The 16,266-nt window shown below is 42.8% G+C and overlaps 1 protein-coding gene across 2 annotated transcripts in view; it reads right to left on the bottom strand.

The window, feature by feature from the left end:
* Positions 1-2,434: 2,434 nt before the first annotated feature.
* The window catches only part of LOC124717384 (diablo IAP-binding mitochondrial protein-like), a 103,867-nt gene continuing 90,035 nt past the window's right edge, over positions 2,435-16,266 (bottom strand). For both annotated transcript variants that reach the window (XM_047244235.1, XM_047244234.1), the window contains 4 exons: positions 8,728-8,855; positions 7,060-7,195; positions 2,762-2,887; positions 2,435-2,667 (listed from right to left, as the gene is read on the bottom strand). In XM_047244235.1, the coding sequence (XP_047100191.1) occupies positions 2,536-2,667; positions 2,762-2,887; positions 7,060-7,195; positions 8,728-8,855 (522 nt within the window). In that variant the 3' untranslated portion in view covers positions 2,435-2,535. The remainder of the gene's footprint in view (positions 2,668-2,761; positions 2,888-7,059; positions 7,196-8,727; positions 8,856-16,266) is intronic.

Below are 16,266 nucleotides of genomic sequence, written 5' to 3'. Positions count from 1 at the left end.
TCTCTCTCTCTGGCAACCTACCAAGGCCTTAATCTGTTGCCGCTGTTATCTGTGCCAAAGGTGGGCATGCTGGCTATTAGGTAGGTGGTCATTATGTTCTGGCTTATCAGTGTATATTCCATTGTCAGAAGTATTAGAACAATTTTTACATATAACTTTTGACTCGGTCATTTCTGGACTGCCTTGCCTCAGACATATATTTACCCTTCTCCATCATTCTGGAAAGTTAGTAACAGCACCACACAATCACCCTGTATAAAAATTACTTATATGGAATTTGTATCCCAAAGGTTAAGGAATTGTAGAAGTGGATAGTGAGGTACTAGTCTTTTACTTTGTTTTTGAATATCTCGTGATTTTCAGTTTCCTACCTGTCTGCTAATAACTTGTTACAGACTTTTGCACCAGAACCTAAAACTCTGTTCTGAACCATAAATAGTAATGTGTAGTCTGTATACAAATTGTTTTTACTGTACTCCGTTTGTGAATTGCACAGTTCATCCTAAATTAACTCATATTATTATCAGCAGTAAAGAAGACTACTCACTGAAAAGCAGAGGTGTTGAGTCATCAACAGATGAAGAAAAAAAAGAAACAACAACAACTTGGCAGCTTTCAGTTAATTGTTCTTGGAGCTAGATCGAGGGGTACGGACGCGCACGCACATCCGCACATACAAACACGGGCCTATGCCCATACACGGTGCCAGTTGAACGAACAATACTAGTGCTGCATTTCAGCAGATGGAGTACATTAGAATTGGGGGTTGTGTTATGTGGGATGGGTAGAAGGGGAGAGAAGATGAAGAAAGGGGATGGGGTTGTGGGTGGGTGGCATAGGGAGGCAGCCTGTCTGCCAGCTAGGAATGCGGGAGGGAAAGGGGGCAGGTGCACAGGCTAGGCATGTGATGCAAAGTGGTCACAGCCACTGGAGAGTGGTGCACATTGAAGGTGGTGTGGGGATGTGAACTGGAAGAATGTGACAGGATGGAGGAAGGGGAAATTGTTGGGTGGTCCGCTGGACTGGAGGGATGGTATGTGGTACAGATTGCAACACGATTGTAACAGTGCCACAGAGCATCACGAAAGTTGCGCACGGCCATGTCGGTCGGAAGTAGCGAGGCGTGCATATAACAAAGGCAGGAGGTAAAATGTCATCATGCGCTGCTCCACACCGGCTCGAACACAGCCATGCATAGCTGAAGCACCTGACACCCCTCCCTCATGCAACCCCAACCCCTCTCCCTGTCAACCTTGTCCATCTGCCAAAATGCAGCACTGGTATTGTTCATCCAGCTGGTACCGTGTAGGGGCACAGAGGTAGGCAGGTAGGTAGAGAGAGAGAGAGAGAGAGAGAGAGAGAGAGAGAGAGAGAGAGAGAGAGAGAGAGACTCTCTGTCAACACTTCTGCTTTATGGTGAGTGGATTCCTTCCTTTACTAAACCACAAATATTGTCTGGGAGCATGTGTACTGGCGTGTAAGAGGCTTAAAAATGTTCGGTTATTAACTTTACTCTATATTTTTACTGTATGCTTACAAGAATAAATACTTTTTGGACCTTGGCTGCATTGCCCCAGATGATTGTGCCATATGACAGGTAACAATCCCGTTAGCACAATGAGATTTCTCAGTATACAGCACACAGAATTAAGCTTTTCAATTAATGCTAGTGCCATCTCTGGCTGCTAATGAACTTCACACAATGAGAATTATCCTTAGTGCCCATTGATCTCTACTTCTTATACCTGCTACTCATTTTCATTTGTTTGGAATTACACAATATTATTTTTTTCTTTGATTAAGGATTAAAGTGTTTCCTTTGAAACCGGTTCAAACTTGTTCCATTATTTTTCTGGCTGTGTCTTCCTAGGCTCTTTATTGGTACATGTGTGTCATTGGCAAACCTCAATTTTTGAAGAGTCCTCCAGATGGGGCCAGGACCAACACCAAATCTTGTGGGATGGTTTTGACACTTTATTTATACAAAAGATGCAAAAAAAAGTCATGTACACAGCCACTGGAGTGAACCGTGTGCTGATGACATGTATACATTGTCTGATGACTGGCAAATTTTTTTCTACTTTATTCTTAAAGATTGTTCTCATCACTTATTAATAAGTTTATAACTATATTTAACTCCTACAGTCTGTTCTAGGAACATAAAGATATAGTAAGAGTCACTGTCAAAATTATTGAAGGTGAAACAGTTATTTTCAGTCTACAACTAGCTTAACATAAGATTTATATTTTATTATATAATTTTCTTTCATATATTTTTGTATTTTGCTGGTAACATGATAATACCAGCTCACACTTCTTACTGAATGACAAAGTATGCTTTAGAATGGATGTAATGCAAAAGCACACAGTGCACCTGTCAGAATATATCCCACTCTTGTTGAGTATTTTTAGTACCGAGACAAAAACCAACCAGTTTACAATATGTGTAATTTATTCCTAGATAATACAACACAGCAGGATTTACAGCCAGTACTACCAACTAAATGCAGGGAACTAGGAAACCCAGATCTACTCTTAAACATCAACCCCTTCTTCGGATCTTCTTTGATCAGTTGCTGCTGCCTTAGTGTAGTTTACCATAAATCTCTCGTGTTCTTTCAGATAGGTATCTTCAAGTTTTTTTATCTTTTGCCTTTCAGCATTCCACTGAAAATGAAAAGGAAATTTAGTCTTTCAATTCATGTGTACATCATTATTTTGCCTGTCCCTATACTACAGTGAGAAGGATGAACAAACTAACCATCTGTTCTGCATAATTCAATCTTTCACACATTGCTGTGCTTATAGATTCAGCTCCAGCCATGTATGATGCCTCAGCTGCATCAGTAGCTAGTCTCATCGCGTACACCATGAAACTCTCAATCTCCTGAAACACGAAGCTTGTTAATGTGAATCTGGTAATTAACAAAATACCCATAGCCACGGTAATATACACAGTTTTTAATTTTAGCACACTAAACTATCACTTATTACAATGTGCATGCAGTTACCAGAATAACGTCAATTATCGACAGTCTCTTATTATTAGGAGGGGGTTTACATGGAAATGCAATGCAGTCATGGAAGATTACTGAAATTAGATTGGGAAATAACATAGTGAAAGTAGTAGACATGTTTTGCATCAAAAGGAAAGATGTAAAGTGTAGACTGGCAATGGCAGAAAAGCTCTCTTAAAAAAATAAATATGTTAACAGCAATTATGAATTTTTTTTTGTGTGTGTGTGTGTGTGTGTGTGTGTGTGTGTGTGTGTGTGGAGGGGGGGCAAGCACTTGCATTGTGTGTAGCCTTATAGGAAAGGGAAATGTGCTTTTACATAAAAATGCTGAAGACTTCATTGGTAGTTGGATAATTAACAAAGAAGTTAATTGGGTGGAGAAAGAGCTTCATGGCACAGCTTGGCAAAGAGGGACAAGCTGCTAGGATGAATTCTGAATTGTCAATTTGATAATGTAAGACATTGTGGAGGGTAAAAATTGTAGAGGGAGACCAATACAGTATCTAGGGTGCAGGTACGAAAAGACTTGCACACAACAGACTAGTGTGGGGAACTGTTTTGATTTTGCGCCAAGAACAATGTGCTAAGTGCAGCCATGAGCATGTGTTAAGTAACAATTGTACACGTCATTTCAAGATGAACAGTAAAGCATTTTTCATAGACGACAACTACTGAATGAAATATAATGTACAAGGAGGTACCCAAAAGAAGCCGAACTAATTTTTTGATGGACAGAGCTTTTGTAGTGCCGTGTTTTGCTGCTAGGAGCACTTAGTAAGCCGAGTGCCATTGCTGGAGATGGTGAAGCCTAGTTTCTGCAGCGTTTATACAGGGTGTTTCAAAAATGACCGGTATATTTGAAACGGCAATAAAAACTAAACGAGCAGCGATAGAAATACACAGTTTGTTGCAATATGCTTGGGACAACAGTACATTTTCAGGCGGACAAACTTTCGAAATTACAGTAGTTACAATTTTCAACAACAGATGGCGCTGCAAGTGATGTGAAAGATATAGAAGACAACACAGTCTGTGGGTGCGCCATTCTGTACGTCGTCTTTCTGCTGTAAGCGTGTGCTGTTCACAACGTGCAAGTGTGCTGTAGACAACATGGTTTATTCCTTAGAACAGAGGATTTTTCTGGTGTTGGAATTCCACTGCCTAGAACACAGTGTTGTTGCAACAAGACGAAGTTTTCAAAGGAGGTTTAATGTAACCAAAGGACCGAAAAGCGATGCAATAAAGTATCTGTTTGAAAGATTTCAACGGACTGGGAACGTGACGGATGAACGTGCTGGAAAGGTAGGGCGACCGCATACGGCAACCACAGAGGGCAACGCGCAGCTAGTGCAGCAGGTGATCCAACAGCGGCCTCGGGTTTCCGTTCGCCGTGTTGCAGCTGCGGTCCAAATGATGCCAACGTCCACGTATCGTCTCATGCGCCAGAGTTTACACCTCTATCCATACAAAATTCAAACGCGGCAACCCCTCAGCGCCGCTACCATTGCTGCATGAGAGACATTCGCTAACGATATAGTGCACAGGATTGATGACGGCGATATGCATGTGGGCAGCATTTGGTTTACTGACGAAGCTTATTTTTACCTGGACGGCTTCGTCAATAAACAGAACTGGCGCATATGGGGAACCGAAAAGCCCCATGTTGCAGTCCCATCGTCCCTGCATCCTCAAAAAGTACTGGTCTGGGCCGCCATTTCTTCCAAAGGAATCATTGGCCCATTTTTCAGATCCGAAACGATTACTGCATCACGCTATCTGGACATTCTTCGTGAATTTGTGGCGGTACAAACTGCCTTAGACAACACTGCGAGCACCTCGTGGTTTATGCAAGATGGTGCCCGGCCACATCGCACAGCCGACGTCTTTAATTTCCTGAATGAATATTTCGATGATCGTGTGATTGCTTTGGGCTATCCGAAACATACAGGAGGCGGCGTGGATTGGCCTCCCTATTCGCCAGACATGAACCCCTGTGACTTCTTTCTGTGGGGACACTTGAAAGACCAGGTGTACCACCAGAATCCAGAAACAATTGAACAGCTGAAGCAGTACATCGCATCTGCATGTGAAGCCATTCCGCCAGACACGTTGTCAAAGGTTTCGGGTAATTTCATTCAGAGACTACGCCATATTATTGCTACGCATGGTGGATATGTGGAGAATATCATACTATAGAGTTTCCCAGACCGCAGCGCCATCTGTTGTTGAAAATTGTAACTACTGTAATTTCGAAAGTTTGTCTGCCTGAAAATGTACTGTTGTCCCAAGCATATTTCAACAAACGGTGTATTTCTATCGCTGCTCGTTTAGTTTTTATTGCCGTTTCAAATAAACCGGTCATTTTTGAAACACCCTGTAGTAACAACTGTTTGGTGTGATTGCTGTTTTCGCAATGGCCAATTTCCTGAACACTATGCGGCAGTGAAATTTCGCTTTTTTCTTGGATAAGGTGGAACAAAAACTCTCGAAATGTTAAAAATGATATAGAAGGACGATGCTATTGGGAAAACTCAAGTATCTGAATGGTTTTCCTCTTTCAGAAATGGTGAAATGTCACTTGATGACAAACCTCATTCTGGTCATCCTTCCACAGCCCGAACACATGAAAATGTTGAAAACATTCATGTGATCATCATCAAAGGTCGATAATGGACCACTGAAGAAATTTTGGAGCTGTCGACAGTAACTTGGAGTTCAGTGTAGCAAATTATTACAAAAGTTTTGGATTGTAAAGGGTGTTTGTCAAATTCGTGCCACGACTGCTAACTGCTGAACAAAAACCAGCTCTTGTGACCTCATGCTGTGCTTCAAAAGGAGAATCCTGAAATGATCCAAACTTTTTTTTTTTTTTTTTTTTTTTTTTTTTTTTAAATTATCACAGGTGACAAAACTTGGTGCTATGCTTACAATCCTGAATAAATGCGACAATGGAGCCAGTGGAAGATTTCCAGTTTGTCTCACCACAAAAAAGCTCATCAGGTGAAATCGAACATCAAAACAATGCCGATTTAGTTTATTTTTTCAGTGTGTGAGGAGTTATCCATTCAGAGTTTGTTCTGCAGAGTCAGGAAGTTAAGCAGTTTTTCTACTTGGAAGTTTTGAAAAGACTGTGCAGCAGCACGTGGCGGAAGCGGCCTGTTTCGCAGCAGTCGGGTGACTGGTTTTTCCATCATGACAATGGCGGAAGCGGCCTGTTTCGCAGCAGTCGGGTGACTGGTTTTTCCATCATGACAATGCCCCTGCTCACACAGCCCAATCAACACAACAATTCTTGACCAAAAATGGTATGACCCAAATGTTACCATATTTACAGAGTAGTTCTGTGGAAAATGTGTCTGGAGAGGGGTACCTGAATTTCTACCTCGCTGCTAGTATTAGTTATGCTGTAAAGCTGCTTCATCAGTGAAATGAATTAGTAGTTTTAAAGCGTCATTACCTGCAAATGGTGTTGCAGCGACTCACAATTCAATAGATAGGAACAATCATAATTTTTTATATGGAACATTAAAATTTTTATGCATTTGCAGTGAGAATAAATTCTGCCAACTGAAAAATGGCTTCTTTTTCATCCACATTTTGCTGAATTGTGGGTGCAGCAGAAATGCATTTGTTGTGAACAACAGTTTAACAAAAGTTGTTGAGAAAACACAAGTAAATAACTTTAAATTTAGAGCTCAGTGGCCAGGACTGCACCTACACGATCTTTTCACAAATAGTAAGAGCATTTCTGTTACAAATACTGGACAGCTGCTTCAGACTTCTGTACATATAATGGAAGTGAATGCTTCAGTTTCAAACAGCTCTATACTCACACTCACTGAAAACACACCACACACATAAATGAAGATTCTAATTAGTTACTGTCCATATAACCATCTCCTGAAATATGTAACATTCTTCCTGAAACACACTAGCAAAACCACAGAACACTCTACTTATAACTAAAAGTCTCATGTAAGAAAATAACTTCCATGCAGAATGTTATGAGTGAGAAACAGGAACAAAAGCATACTAATCATACCAGTAATGCATCCCGTGCTGAATTAAGTTCATCTCGAATAGAAACCATGTCATCCCACAGCTGATCCTGGCATGGACTGCCAACTGCGTGCCTTAAAGTTTCATCCATATGGTCCATCATGTGTTCCATAGCATTCCTACCAAAAAAAAAAAAAAAAAAAAAAAAAAAAAAAAAAAAAAAAAAAAAACACCTTAAAAATTTTTAAAAGTAGACAAGTGAGCATGTGTATTTTGGCATATAGAATAATTTGAAAAGTATTTTGCTTATTATAGTATTGGCAATTACTTGAGTAGTTTGCATGTTTACTGCAGTGCAACTGAAAAAATGTAGGTCTCACATCACTTGAAAGCTCCTATCCATCTTCGCAGCCAATCAAGAAGTGTCAGCTTGCTTTGCTACCACTACAAAAATCGTTAATTATGAATTGAGCAAGGAAGGGGATAGGAAATTCATTGCAAAAGTGGGATTTCCTTGTATATCTCTCTTGGAATGTGTAAGTTTCCTGGAAAACAAGATAGTTATCTACTGCTGAAAATACACATACATCCTAACTGAACATATAGGGAATGCTTGTAACGGGTATCACAACTGTGACATAAATAGTTATTTATGTCTACATCTCTTGAAGGCATAAAATACACTAGGACTATCTTTTTTTAATTACATGCATTAGCAATTTGTTGGTTTGTTCTATAAATTGATTTTGTATGTGGTTCTAGGTTTAGAACTCAAAATTTTAAGAAATTCTAGAAAAGAATGGTTGCACTGTAAAATTGCAGAAAATTATTTTTTTTTTCTTTCCTTCTTACTTCACCTGCTAACAGTTATATCACATATTAATATGTATTGTTTTAGAATATACGGGTTAAAGTTTAACATGTAGGAAATCCTTGCTACTCATTATTTTTTCATATTTTTTACTCTGCCTAAAGTGAATTTAAGCTTTTAAGTTTTAATGGAAATGTGATTTTAATCTTTCTTTTTTTACAACAGAAGTAAACTTTCTGCTGTGTCCCAACAAAGATTTTCTTTCATTGGACAGAAATAGACAATTCTGTATTGGAAGCAAGTGCATGTAATGGGGAGGGGGAGGGGGGGGGGGGGGTGAATCATAACTGAAGAAGGACAAGACTCGAACACAGTAAAGAGTTTAAAATGTATATAGATCACAGCAGTAACAAAGAGTTGAAGAGGCTTGCACAAGGGACAGTAATGTGAAAAGCAGCGTGAAACCAATCCTCGGACTGAAGACTAACACATCACCGCCGTCTTTCAAGAATAGTGCAGGCTCAAATTCCAGAGTCTTCCGAGGTTTCCTATTTTATCTTTCCTAACAGCACCTGGCATTTTATATCCTTGACTATAGACAATACCTTAACTTGTAGAAACAACGGTTAGTTAATGTCACACCTGGTTCACTTTTGAAATACCAGTCTCTTTCTGTGTGACTGCGACGAAGAAGGAAACAAAATCCATGTCAGTACTATTGCCCCTTGGAATACATCTGTGTGAATTTCAGACCACCTTTCCTGGGAAACGGCTTTAGCCCACTGTTACTATGACAAATGTTTTATGTGTATAAGTGCAAGAAAATTGTTATTGCAACCAAGCTCTGATTTAGTTATTAAAGTTAAGTATTCAGCAAATTAAATCATACACATTACTTGCCTGTACATTTCACTGCTCTCCATTGCTGCTGCAAGTGTCTGCGTCAGCAACTGAGTAGCTGCATCCACTGTTACAACTGTTGCTCTCCGTATCAGGTTCAAATTGCTCAAGTCAGCTGGTTCAGGGAGCTGTAGAACACATACCTCATTGGTTGGTCATTTCATGTGAGATGGGTAAGTGTGTATACACTTCAGTTTTTGCGCAAACGTGACAGAGATATCATGCTGCTCCTATAGAAATAATAAGCAGTACTCTTGAACACTTGATTATTTTCTTAAACCTTCTCAGAAAAGCTACACATGTGATAACTGAAATGTTAATTTCTGAATAAGTTTATTGTATTACCAATTTCAACAAAGAGGATAGTTTCCAATGTATAATGAGCACACACATTACTGCCTTTTAATTCCATAGTGTCTCATCAATGAAAATCGAGTATTTATGTGAATTCCAGCTGCAAATACTAACACACTGTGGATCTCATCCAGAAGGAACCTTTCCTGAGTCAAAGTATGCAGTAACAATAGATAAGTAAATCACTGGAACTCAGTCTGCACACTGCATGAAGAATAAGCTGGTACTGTACTGGTAAATAATACCTATGCTTACACAAGCCAAATGGAACCTAGTACATTAGAAGGAAAGTCACTACTCTGAAAAATCTGCTGCTTTCTTATTTAGATCACTTTGCAGCTGTTTACTTTCAACAAGTATAATAATATTTATTTCAGTACATTGGTATTTTTCAAAGAAAATAGTTACCTATTTATGCCTGTTTACAATTCGCAACTATTAGCTGCGCAACTTTACAGTGAATACTAGTACCTGTCATATGAGCAACAAATCTTGATAATCAGAGAATTTATAGGAGTGTCTGATGAAGTATGTAGTAACTTTTCTTTCTCATTGTCTGTTACACACAATTTCTTGCTTCATATTAGATATGGGCTTGACAAATACCTCTGTACCAGAGCACATAACTGCAATTTGGATGCTAGGCAAGGAGGTAAACACTTTTATTTCATCCAAAAACTGCTTGACTGATTACCACACCTAAGCTAAATATCAAAAGTATGAGCCTATGGAGTGCTGAGGAGAATTTGTGACTGGATTGAGGATTTCCTTATAAGGAAGACGCAGTATGTTATCATGGATGGGAAGTCTTTTACACATGCAGTATACTTCAGGTGTGCCCCAGGGAAATGGACCCTTATTGTTAATGTTGTGTATTAATGAACTTTCAGACAATATTAATAGTGAATTCAGATTCATCTTATAACAAAGTTCTATATGAAGAAAAAAACAGCACAAACTTTCAATCAGACCTTGATAAAATTTTAAAATGCTCTAAAGATTAGTAACTTACTTTAATTGCTCAGAGAATTGTGCACTTCACAAAAGGAAAAGAATGTATAGTAGTATCCTTTGAGTACAATATCAATGACTCTCAATTGTAATTTGCCAATTCATACAAATACTTGCTTGCAGGCGCGGCTCGTAATTAAAGGCTCTGAGGCGGAGCCGCCCCAAAATATATGTTAAAGTAAATTTCGCAAGAACGTATTACATAATTTAAATTATCAGGACGAATTTCGCATATTTCCCATTCCGATTAAAATAACGACGGTCAACGTTTTTGGAACTGTTGTATCGATAGATGTTTTCCGAACGGTTAGTAGTGTTTAGGCTGCGCCTTGGAACGTCCGTAAGCTGCATGTAGTAGTGGTTTGGGGGCGTGGCTTCTACATAGTACTGCTCTTTATGGGCGACCCGAAGGCTCAGAGCTTGCAGCCTAAGGGTGTCATACCAACCACCACACATTTTTCAGGTTCCACTATCTGTGTAATAAAGGAATGTAGAGTGGCCGAAACTTCGCTATCCAATCTCTGTCTCTGCACATCTCTACTACGGTTCGACGCGTCATTAATCGACATTTAGTATTGTTGTTTTGATAATGTTTTACATACTTGTTTTGTTTCTGCTATTGGCTATTTTATCCACATTTATAATAAGTTTGCAAATATCCCGCCAGAGTGCACTGCACTACACTACAGTAACATACCAGTACTGCCATCTAGCGAGAGTTTGATAAGTGGTTAGAGGACAAAGCGCGCGAAATTTGTCCCGTTACTTTACTTTCCTTGCTTGCTGATGCTGACTGCTTTTGTTGATACCGTGTGATATTAGCAAGTTTCTTTTTCGGAGCATATTTTTCAGGATTTTTGTGAGTTTTACTTGCTGGTGAATATCTGCGACATACCGCGAGTGTGAAACAAGCGCAATATGAATTCAGTGTGCAAATTAATACGTAAAAACTTGGAACACGGCCATAGGATGAAAGTGAAAGAACTTGGTGCTTCCAGACCCGCATTAAAGATCTCTCCGAAACGCGTCTTTTCATATGATTTGCTGCAAAGTGTCAGAAAATGTAATAATGACGTATAAAAACACTAACCAAAGATTTTAACTCGAAATTAGCTTCTAATGATATTTAATACCTGATTATAGAAGATACAGTACGTAAAATTATGGGTAGAGAGTGATCTGCCCACCCCCTCCCCCTGAATTCTTAGTTGTTTACGTCAGACTAATCTGTAGCGTAACGCGAGGTCTATGTTGGCTCCGATCGATAAATGCCGCAGCCTTCCCCCGTATAGAAACCACGAGCCGCGCCTGCTTGCTTGTAAAGACTTGTAGGATTATGAAACAGAACAATCACATATGTTCAGTTGCAGGTAAAGCAGGTAGAATGCTGGAGAAAACACTCTCTCCACAAGCAACATTTCTTACAAAACACTTGTGTGACCCATCCTAGAATATTAACCAAGTGTGTAGGACTCTTGCCAAAGAGAGCTGATGAAAATATATAAAGAAGGGGAGCACACATAGTCATAGGTTTATTTGACTCTCAGGATACCATAGTGAAAATGTTGAACAACTTAATCTAGCAGACTCTTGAAGATAGATGCCAATTATCCCATGAATGCCTAATCAGCAAGTTTCAAGAACTCAGGAATACGCATGAGCCCCCTATGATTATTCCCATAAGGAAGAGATTAGACTAATTATATGGCACACAGAGGCATTTAAGCAGTCATTCTTCATACGCTGCTGGAATGGGAAGAAACCCTAACGTGATACCATGAACTGCGACTTGCAGAGTATGTATGTGGATGTTGATATAGATATAATAGAGAGAAACATTCTGTTGTGACAGTGACACGACATTTAAGAGTGCCGCCACGTCAGTACGCGCAAACGGCGATAGAGGCGCTCCGCAACTCGGCTGAGCGCGGGAGCGCCACCTAGCTACAAACGGCGCCGGCCGCATGTCACAGCACGGCAGTCGAATGACCGATACGGAATTGGTAGCATGTAACCAGCTATTGTTTCTACGTTTGTATATCCACGCAATTTATTAGTGATTAAAGGTTATAACACTTTTTGGCGACGAGGTCAGATATTTTTGTTCCTGCGTTGTGGATTTGTGTGTTCGTGTCGGGGCAGACATGGAACAGCTTATGCAAGCGCTCATTGAACAGCAAACACAGCTGACAGCTGCTATTCAGGCGTTGTCGACGTCGCTTACTCATCGTCTGTCTTCCTCTTCTCCGCCTCCGTTCCTTCCTTACAACGAGGCCGCTGAAGACTGGGAGGATTATGAGACGCATTTGCGGCAACACTTCTTGGCTTTCGGCGTTGTCGACGCTCCTATGTGTAAGTCGTTATTTCTATCTTGGATTTCCCCACGGATCTATCAGCTGCCATCTCAGTTAGCCCCACTGCAGGAACCTGCCTCTCTGTCCTTCCAAGAAATGTGTGACTTATTGTCTAACTATCACCGAAAAAACACCCATGTCGTTGCCGCCCGCGTGGCGTTCTACCGGTGTCGTAAACAGCCCCATCAATCTTACCAGGCTTTGGCAGTGGAACTACACGGTCTGAGTAGGAAATGTCAGTTTGTCACGGACACTCATCATGAGTCTTATGCTGATTCAATGGTTAGGGAAGCTATTCTACGGCTTGCTCCTGATACAGAAGTTTGGCAACATGCCTTACAACTGCCAAACCCGTCGTTGTCGGAAGTTCTAAGCATCGCTCAATCTTTTGAAGTGTCTCACGCTGCTGGTGAGCAAATAGACGCATGGTGTGATGTAGGCGCTATACAGACCACTTTCGACACAGACAATTTGCCTGTTTCCCAGGGGACCGACGATGTGGCGGCGGTTCACTCACGTCAACAACGTCGCGTTGGGCCGCCACGCTCGCAGCGAAAACAGCAACCACAGAAGCAGGTCCGTTCCGTACTTCCTTCTTGTCCACGTTGTTTCGTAAAGCATGACAGGGTCGCGTGTCCAAAACGTTGGGCCACGTGTAATTCATGTAGGAAAAAAGGCCACATTGCTTCTGTGTGTCAGTCCCCTAAAGTTCCTGTCGATGAGGACGAGGCATCGGACACGGATGTTAACTGTGTGCTTTCTCAAACAAATAAGTTGTTTGTTACTGTTCGTGTTCTGGATAAAGACATTCGCATGCAAGTGGACACTGGCTCTGCAGTAACTCTCATTAATTCTCGCACGTATTTGGAGTTGGGTTCCCCTCCCTTGTCTCCAGTTACGTGAAATCTGAGAACTTATAATAAACAGAAAATTCCTATTGTTGGCCAGTTTGATGCTTCCACTGCCTACAAGTCTGTTGTTAGGCCCCTCACGTTTTACGTGGTGGATCATGCGGGCACTGAAAACCTGTTCGGTTATGATGCTTTCCAGTTGTTCAGGTTCTCCATTGATGATGATGTGCACCTCATATCTGAGGATATTCCGCATCAACAGCTGGATGGATTATGTTCTGAATTCTCGTCCGTGTTCTCTGCTGGTCTAGATCGTGCCAAGGATTTTGAAGCCCACATTACTCTTAAACCTACAGCTTGCCCTAAGTTTTTCCGGGCACGCCCTATTCCGGTGGCGTTGCGTGCACCTGTCAAGGCTGAGATAGACAGGTTAACAGCTTCAGGGATTCTCCTTCCTGTTACCTCCAGCGAATGGGCATCGCCAATCATGGTGATTTCTAAACCAAACGGGAGTCTGCGATTGTGTGGTGATTTTAAAGCCACTGTCAACGCTCAGAGCCTCATTGACACTTATCCTCTTCCCCGTCCTGAGGAGTTACTTACCAATCTCGCTGGGGGCCAGTTCTTTTCCAAACTTGACTTATCGGAGGCGTACCATCAGTTGCCATTGGATGCGTCTTCCAAGGAATTTCTCGTCATCAACACTCCTTGTGGGTTGTATCGGTACCAGCAGTTACCGTTTGGCGTCACTAGCGCGCCGGCCATTTTTCAGCGGTTTTTGGAACAGCTCACGGCTTCCGTTCCCGGCTGCATAAACTATCTGGATGACATTGTTGTCAAGGGGGCCTCCACTGAGGAGCACCTTCGCAATTTGCGTTCACTGTTTCGGGTTCTGCATTCGGCTGGGTTGAAGTGCAATCTGGACAAGTCACAGTTCTTTCAACCCTCCATCGTGTACCTTGGTTTCCACTTGTCCCGTGAGGGTATACGTCCTCTACGTCAGCATGTTGCGGCCATTACCGGCTCTACCCCGGCCGTCTACGGTAAAAGAACTTCAGGCGTTTCTAGGCAAGATTGCTTATTATCACAAATTCATTCCATCCGTGGCAGCGGTAGCTCATCCTCTGCATCAGCTGTTATGCAAAAACGTTCCTTTCTGTTGGTCCGACGAGTGTGAGCAGGCTTTTGTCCGCCTGAAGGCTCATTTGCAGTCGGCGCCTTGTCTTGCCACATTCCATTTGGGTCAGCACTTGGTTCTGGCGACTGACGCGTCCCAGTAAGGCCTAGGGGCTGTTCTCGCCCATCGGTATGAGGATGGGTCGGAACGACCCATCGCCTATGCTTCCAAGACCCTCAACGATGCGCAACGGCGTTATTCTCAAATCGAAAAGGAGGCGCTCGCTATCATTTATGCTCTAAAAAAGTTTAGCATTTTTTTGTATGGTTCTAAGTTTCACCTCATCACCGACCACAAGCCGCTGGTCCCTCTGTTCAGCCCATCGGCGTCACTTCCGGATAAGGCAGCTCACCGCCTGCAACATTGGGCCTTATACTTGTCTCGTTTTCACTATGAGATTCACTATCGCCCCACGGCCCAGCAAACCAATGCTGACGCGTTGTCGCGTTTGCCGATGGGCCCCGACCCGGTTTTCGATCGAGATGAACTACTCTGTTTCCACATTGATGAGGCAGAACATCATGCGGTTGAAGGTTTTCCGTTTACAGGGTCGCAGGTCGCGTCGGCTACTGCGCGGGACTCAGTCCTGCATCAGGTGATCGGTTTTATTCAACTGGGTTGGCTGGACAGGACCAAGGGCCGGGCATCGGATCCCCTTCGCAACTACCATGCCTTGCGCCTTCGTCTGTCTGTTCGTGATGGTGTTGTTCTTCTGGCCACGGATGGCGCATCTCCACGGGTCGTGGTGCCAGCCTTTCTTCGCAAAGGTGTTCTCAAACTGTTGCATGAAGGCCATTGGGGGATTTCTCGGACTAAGTCCCTGGCCTGCAGGCACGTTTATTGGCCCGGTATTGATTCAGACATCGCCTACATGGTCGCTGCGTGTGGTCAGTGTGCTCAACAAATGGCTGCACCCCGTACAATGCCCTCTCCGTGACGCACCCCGTACAATGCCCTCTCCGTGACCTGACCCGGCGCAGCCATGGGAACGGGTGCACGCTGACTTTGCCGGCCCCTTCCTCGGCACTTATTGGCTGCTGTTGATTGATGCCTTCTCGAAGTTTCCGTTTGTTGTTTGATGTCTGTCGCCCACCACTGCGGCGACGACGCTGGCTTTGTCCAAAATCTTTGTGCTAGAAGGTCTTCCATCCACGATCGTCACGGACAATGGCCCTCAGTTCTCTTCGCAGGCCTTCCGTGATTTTTGTGCTGGGCACGGGATTCATCATGTTACAGCACCACCCTTCCATCTGCAATCGAATTGGAAGGTCGAGCGCCTTGTCCACACTTTCAAAACCCAGATGAAAAAATTCTTTAGTGATTTTTCCACAGATGACACTCTGTTGCATTTTCTGAGTTCTTATCGCTTCATGCCTCTGGGTGATCGCAGCCCTGCTGAATTCTTTCATGGCCGCCAACCGCGCACTCTACTGCACCTGCTTCACCCTGTCAGGCCTTGTACTGTGTCCCCTCGTGCGGGAAAATACTCGGTGGGGGCCGACGTGTGGGCACAACGGTATGGATCTCGCCCTAAATGGATTCCAGGGCTGGTCAAGGCTCTTCGCGGCCGCCGGCTTTGTGAAATACGTACGGACGACGGCATGGTTGTTCGCCATTATGACCAGATGTGCCCACGAGTGGTGGCCACCCCGGTGCCATCGCCCCTTCCTTCGCCTCCACCAGCCCAAGAGCCAGTCCTGTCGCTGCTGCCAATCTCCCGTGCGTGTTGCTGCAGCCGACGTCACTACCACTTCCGAGTACGCCGGAACCGGCCCCAGTCGCGACGCCGCCT

Source organism: Schistocerca piceifrons, chromosome 9 (genome assembly GCF_021461385.2).
Source record: "Schistocerca piceifrons isolate TAMUIC-IGC-003096 chromosome 9, iqSchPice1.1, whole genome shotgun sequence".
Taxonomy (NCBI): domain Eukaryota; kingdom Metazoa; phylum Arthropoda; class Insecta; order Orthoptera; family Acrididae; genus Schistocerca; species Schistocerca piceifrons.
This window is presented reverse-complemented; position numbering and strand designations above follow the sequence as displayed.